The sequence below is a fragment of the Centruroides vittatus genome, unplaced genomic scaffold, assembly GCF_030686945.1.
Source record: "Centruroides vittatus isolate TY-2023 unplaced genomic scaffold, ASM3068694v2 contig_1347, whole genome shotgun sequence".
NCBI lineage: Eukaryota > Metazoa > Arthropoda > Arachnida > Scorpiones > Buthidae > Centruroides > Centruroides vittatus.
The window spans coordinates 1-6,756 of record NW_027120857.1 but is presented as its reverse complement, the minus strand read 5'-3'; the positions used below and the strand labels follow the sequence as shown (position 1 = coordinate 6,756).

The following is a 6,756-nucleotide window of genomic DNA, read 5'->3' as shown; positions in this document are numbered from 1 at the left end:
CAGTTCGAAATAATTCATAAACCAGGCAAGGCTCACACAAATGCAGATGCGTTAAGCCGAATGCCCGTAGCGAAAATTTGCGAGATGCAACCTATATATAGTAAGGTACAAATAAAGGAACAACAGTTAAAGGATCCCTTTTGTAAGCAAATTAGACAACAGTTAATGGGAAAATTGTCCTCCCGTGAAACAAACGTAGACTTCGCAGATTATTATTTAGACGCAGACGAAACCCTTTATCATCGAAAGGAAAACCCCGAGAGAAACGAAAAATGGGATAGAATAGTCGTACCCAAGGTTATGATAGATTATGTCTTAAAGTTGTTCCACGATATCCCCAGTTCAGGACATGTAGGTAAGAAAAAGATGCGAAAGAAACTACAGACACAGTTCTTTTGGCCAGAAATGAATAAGAACATAGCCCATTATTGCGATAGCTGTCAAGAGTGTGCGATGAGGAAAAGGCCCCAACACGGACACCAAGCCCCACTGCAGACGTTCCCTCGAGTGTCAAGACTCTTCGAACGCACTGCACTGGACATCCAGGGTCCCCTTCCTATTACTAATAACGGCAACAAATATCTATTGGTCTTTATCGATCATTTTTCTAGATGGGCCGAAGCGATCCCATTGCCCGACATTACGGCAAAAACAGTGGCAAAAGCGTTCGTCACGCAGATTATTCTCCGACATTCGGTCCCGAAACAATTACTCACTGATAGAGGATCCAATTTCGTTTCCAAGGTTATGAGGGAGGTTTGTGAATTGTTAAAAATAGAAAGACTCCTTACTACAGCGTATCACCCCCAATGTAACGGAATGGTAGAGCGATTGAACAAAACGCTGATAGATATTTTAACTCATTATGTTGACGCGGATCAGCGCAATTGGGATGAAATGATCCCGTATGCTCTCTTCGCGTACAACACGACAGTACACTCGAGTACTAACGAAACGCCCTTTTTCCTTTTGTATGGACGCGATCCGACTTACCCCTTTGATATCGTTATCGAACCAAATAGACCCCGTTATGACATAAGTGAAAATTACGCGAGCGAGTTAAGAGCGAGGATGACCTCAGCCCACAAATTAGCTCAGGAACACGCGGAAAAAGCCGCGTACGATAGAAATACCTATCATCAACGTAGGCACAAGCCATACAAATTCTCAATTGGAGACAGAGTTTTTGTTAATGAGGTAGTTATACCCGCGGGAGTGAAGCGAAAACTGGCCCCGCGATGGCACGGTCCCTATAGAATAATTGCAGAGACGAGCCCCGTAGACTTTATAGTCCAACACATCCAATCCGGGAAGAAATTACACACGCATGCTAATAGGCTGAAACCTGCAATCGCTAGGTTGGAATTTGTACCACCCGATGCAGGAGAAGGAAGCCCCGGCGTGAACAACGCAGATCCATCATCCCTAACGGAGGTGCAACCTCAAACAGAACAGGTTGACCCCTGGGACGAAATCATTTTAGACTCACTGCAGCAAAGCCAGACAGATATCACAAACACCGCCGGAGACACGGAAGTCGAACAACCCGTGATCCCGTCACAACCTACACACAACTATGCTCTCCGAAGTCAAGGACCAGTAAGCGATTATCCGTGGGTCCTTCCCAAGTCTTCGGGAAGTATACAACCAAATATGGGAGCGGTGCGGGACGCGAAGGTCGCCGAGACCGGTCGGCAAAATGAGGGCCTTCCGCGGCTGCCACACCCTACTCCAACTGGATTGTTCGCCGATTGTAAATGGTAGCTTCTCTTTCTTGTGAAAGAGGAGATATCATCCTCCAACTGGAGCGAGGTCTATTGTAAATACGCGTGCGCATTTAAATCAATTGTCACCAAATCGAAACTAGTAACAATGTAAACTCCCTTTTTGTCAGATGACGATGGAAAAGTTTATAGTAGTCTATGTGTTCATGTTGCTAAGCTACGCTGTAAACGACGTATCAACGATCGTACCTGCATTGACCAAAGGTATCATATTCTTACATCAGGGAAACTTCCTTATGACCACGAGTCAATGGACTATGGTCATCGAGATATCGTTCGAAGAATACGACAATTATCTTCGTGGTTTGCACCGTCACTTGACCTCATTAGTCCCCGTCATTAAAGAAGGTAAACGGAAGCAAGATGACCCTATGCAACCCTTGTGGACTTTAGCTGAAGCAGAACTGACAAACCTACAACGATCCCTCACCGACTTCGAGACAGAATATAAAGAACTAAAATCCACCGTAACTACAGGAAATCCCTCCCGATCGAAACGAGGATTAATTGACGTTGGAGGAAAAATCTTGAAGTTCCTCTTCGGTACTGCAACCTCGGAGGAAGTTGAAGCAATGAACAGTCAAATAAATAAATTATCCAGAAATCAACAAAAATTTGTGCACATTTTAGAGGCCCAAACAACCGTCATGAACCAAACCCTACAAGCGGTCAAGGACAACCGGAAGTACATCGACATGATGATTAGACGTCAAGATTATTTAGACAAACAACTCCAAATGTTCAGTTATACATTCGTCGTAAGTACAGCACTTCGATATGCAGAAAATGCCGTCATGGAGTTCCGAATCGGCGTCACGAACTTAAGACAGGCAGTCGAGATGCTAGAGAACGACAGACTCAGCTCATATTTCCTGCCAAGGTCACAGCTGTTAGAAGCACTAACGGAAATAAACAAACATTTACCTAGCGGAATCTCGTTGATCGAGACCCTAAACAAAGACAACGTCTTTAAATATTATCAATGGATAACCACCATAGCAGTGGCACTTCCGTCGACGCTGAGAATCTTTGCTAAGTTTCCATTAATCACCCCCGAAGGATATTTTGACTTGTACGAAGCGGTACAATTTCCCGCATACTTTCCCGCTTCCAAAACATTTGCCCATTACCAGACCGAATATCCGTATATCGCTTTATCGAGGAATCGACAACTTTACATGTTGCTAGAAGCCCATGACTTGCAAAAATGTAGGTCTGGATTGACCACGATTTGTGCACCAGAAGTCGCCGTGTGGAGACTTCCATATCAGTCGTGCGAATATGCGTTATTCATGGCAGATGAGCCAGTAGTAAACAAACTCTGTAAAAGAAGAGTATCTGTATATCCGAAACCAATGTTCCGTCGTATCGACGAAGAAGGGACTTGGATATACTCTACCCCATCACCTCTAAATTTGGTTATCGAGTGCAATCTGGAGAGAGATCAGCAACGCTCACCAGTCAAGATGATTAAACTGAACAACACAGGAATATTTAGACTGCCGATGACCTGCACCGGCCATGTGCCCGGCGTGCGACTCACGGCACACTTCCAATCAAGAACCTCCTTTAGAATTGCGCTCCGAAATCAATACGTGATACCCGCAATATCGGACGTTCTAAATCGTACTGAGATGAGAATTTTGCAGGGATACATCCGGGGAAACATCACCCCGGGTGTGCTCCAACCCCGAGGACAGGAGTGGTCCCTGGAATTATCAAAACGAAGACTACAGGAAATAGATCAAGAGATCAAATCAGTAAAGACGGATATCCCTTCGTCAACACCAGGTGTGTCAGAACAACCATTCTCAATGTGGAATCTAAGTCTTGTGGTCCCTGCTGTTATTATATCGATCCTTCTGATGGTTTGGAAATGCCACAAGCGGCCACACTGCTTGGGAAGACAAAGGTCAATGAGTCCTTATCCATCTTTCCAAAGGGAAGAACGAATAGAACCCGTCATATTGGAGATGACAGAACGGTTACCGAGGACCACGAAAGCGAAGCCACTTCCCAACATTCCTGAGGAAAGAGAGGACGAGCGAGAAAAATTAACCGAACCGAAACGGGAAGAAGCCATAACACTTCCCGTCGGTTTTGAAACGATTCCGTCGCAAATGAGACGGTTATAAAAAAAAAAAAAAAAAAAAAAAAAAAACGGCGCGAAAAATTTTATCTCGTGTCGCAGTAGAATTTTATATTAATCCGTTAGTTAGAAAACTCAACCAATTTTTCTTTTCCTTTTGTATAGAAACGAGGAAAATGGAGGAAGACCGAGCAGTGGCTATCCCGGAACAGGCATCACCCGGAGACTCCCTTCCGGATCCTGCCCTGGTGGCCTTGTTCGAGTGTCCGGTATGCTATGAACACATGGCACCCCCTACCTTCCAATGTCTGTCGGGCCATACAGTCTGTGCCCGATGCAAATCACAAGTTCGACAATGCCCCGTCTGCCGCGGAGAATTGAGAAATATTAGAAATCTGACCCTAGAAAAGCTGGGCGAAATCATAGCTCTGCCGTGTGCCTATAAAGACAACGGATGTCCGGAGAGAAGACCTCTCAAGGACAGAAGAGTGCATGAGCAATACTGTCCCTTCCGGACGTGTTCTTGCCCCTCCTTGGATGATGCTTGCACCTGGGAAGGAGTATACCAACAAGTAATACCGCACCTAACCGAGCACCACTCTTACATACATCATATAAACCATAACTCAGTACGGATGTCCATCGTAGGATTAGATGCGTCCATACCGCTCACGTGGATATCCTGTCTCCATTGTCACCAAAAGGATTTCATTATCCAAATCATTAAGACAGAAACAATCGACGAGAACTCCCCACTTTATATCATAGCTCAAAATGTAGGAAGCCGCAAAGAATCAGGGCGCTTCCGAGTAAGAATTGAAGTTCGCGGCAGAGGCAAGACATTGCAATGGGAATCTATTCCCAGGAGCGTGACCGGAGACTTAAAGTTCATCATACGAATGAGAGATTGCATGACCGTAAGCATAAAAATGTTAGAGCGGATGCTCGAGAGTCACGTCCTAAATGTGCTGGTGACTATCTTCCCCGTAAGAAATCGAGGGACTGTCGAGGAACCCGAACCGGATAGCGAGAACTGAAAGGGCCCCTGTTCGGCGTCAGATGAGGTTCCCCTCCTCGGCTTATAAAGATACATATATGCATACATATTCGGGAGAGATCGCGTACGAAATCGCTCTTCCGTAGAAAAAGAGGGGACCAGCCGGCATATTAAACACGCTTTCATCATTTAATCATTCTTTCCTTTTATCTTTAACAGAAAAGACAATCGACATGGAGACAACATGGAATACGGAAGAAGGCGGCGCCGAGAGAGCAACAGGCCATTCGGTATGGCCAGAAAGCGAATTCACGGTGAACTCGGACACCGTGAGGGGCGCCCTTCGGCGGGTGACACAAAACCCCCGGCGGGGAAACCCCGAAATAATCCTCTTGCCGCAGCGGGCCGAAATAGACCCTGACCTGCGGAGGGAAGTGGAAAAAGCGGTATCGGCGGCCATAAACAAGGTGAATGGCACCCCAAAGGAGGACGATTCCCTGCAGGCGGGAGGAGCCCGATTGCCGCCGATGAGAAACAACGACGCCCTTTCACCTCGGCCCCGACAGGGGGTGGGAAGAGGCCAAGCGATCTTGGAACAGATGCAAAGAATTATCCAGCGCCAAGATCGGGAGAGACAAGCTTTCCAAAAAAGGGAAGAAATGTTCCTGGCGGCGGGGAGAGCCAGAAGTTGGCGCCCCCAATGATGAAAACAAAAAAAAAAATATAAGCATTTTATAATATTTGTTATAACCCTTTGTTTTGTAATTATCTATATTAATTATGATGTAGTTAGTATATGTAGTAATAGAAAATTTTTATAATCCATATTAAACTTTTTGTACTAATTAGTTTGTTTGACGGTCAATGCGATAACCGATCGGTCGCGAACCAAAGCGGAAACCCACGCGGTTCGGCCGGGGAGGAGAAAACGGGATCGCAGGTTCTGCAGGCGCGGAGATCGGACTGGCAACCCGAGTCGCCAGGTAAAATGTCGCTGACCTTGGAGCGACATTTTTAAATGGCGGGGAGCCGTGTAGGGATCGCAAAAACGCGTAAAAATGGTGAATAATTATAAAGTTCCGAAGTCGGAAAGTTTCGAGAGTCAAACCGTGTCAGGAACATGTGTTGGTGATGTAAACCAGACACGAAAGAAACTCTCCCAAACTTATCCTAAAACAAACGCGACACGATAATGAACGACCGAGGGGATGTCAACCGAGAGAGAGGGAGCTTTGTCCAGGTGCTCGTGTACGAGTGTCGGAAACGGGAAACAGAGGGGGGTAAATGGCCACCGAAGCATCTGGCGGACCGCGTGAGGTCAAAAACGTCAAAGAGAGGACCATAACGGCCGGAATATACGAGCACGAACTTCAAAGACTCCGTCAACACCTCTCGGAACTCTCCCGACCCAGATCGGTCTCCAGTTTCGCATAGAAACAAAAGAAATGACCAATCGGGGTAAGGGAGAGGAAGAATAGAACCAATCAAAAGGGTGAAATTCAGGGGGGAAACTCCTATAAAACTCCCGAGTCGCAAGGTCAAGGGTGTGGACCCTCCTTCCGTCGTTCTTGGAAGAAGTGCAGCAGTTCTCCTCTGGACCAGTGTTACCTCAGACGCCAGAACCTACGTCCGCCAGCTGGTGACCCCCGTCCAAGCCACACGTCCAGTGCAATAGACAGTTCGTCATCCCAGCCCCGGGCACGCATCTTCGGAAGACGACCGCATCCGACTACCGACAACTGGAGATCTCTATCACCATAAGAGTCGATCTAGATCGCAATTTGTACCAATAATATGTAAGTTAACTTAGTAGTTAGAATAAACGGTTTTGTGTAAGACACTTGTCATCTTTGTCTCCTACCGCCACCACCCACATACGTTTTCGA

The 6,756-nt window shown here is 46.3% G+C and overlaps 1 protein-coding gene across 1 annotated transcript; it reads left to right on the top strand.

The window, feature by feature from the left end:
* Nucleotides 1–4,049: 4,049 nt before the first annotated feature.
* On the top strand, nt 4,050–4,910 carry LOC136990869 (E3 ubiquitin-protein ligase Siah1-like). Its single transcript, XM_067289320.1, has one exon. It carries the CDS (start codon nt 4,050–4,052, stop codon nt 4,908–4,910), a length of 861 nt encoding a protein of 286 aa, XP_067145421.1.
* Nucleotides 4,911–6,756: the final 1,846 nt, after the last annotated feature.

What these genes read in the sequence shown, in the direction of transcription:
- LOC136990869 (XM_067289320.1), top strand. Translation starts at nt 4,050, where the DNA reads ATGGAGGAAGACCGAGCAGTGGCTATCCCGGAACAGGCATCACCCGGA.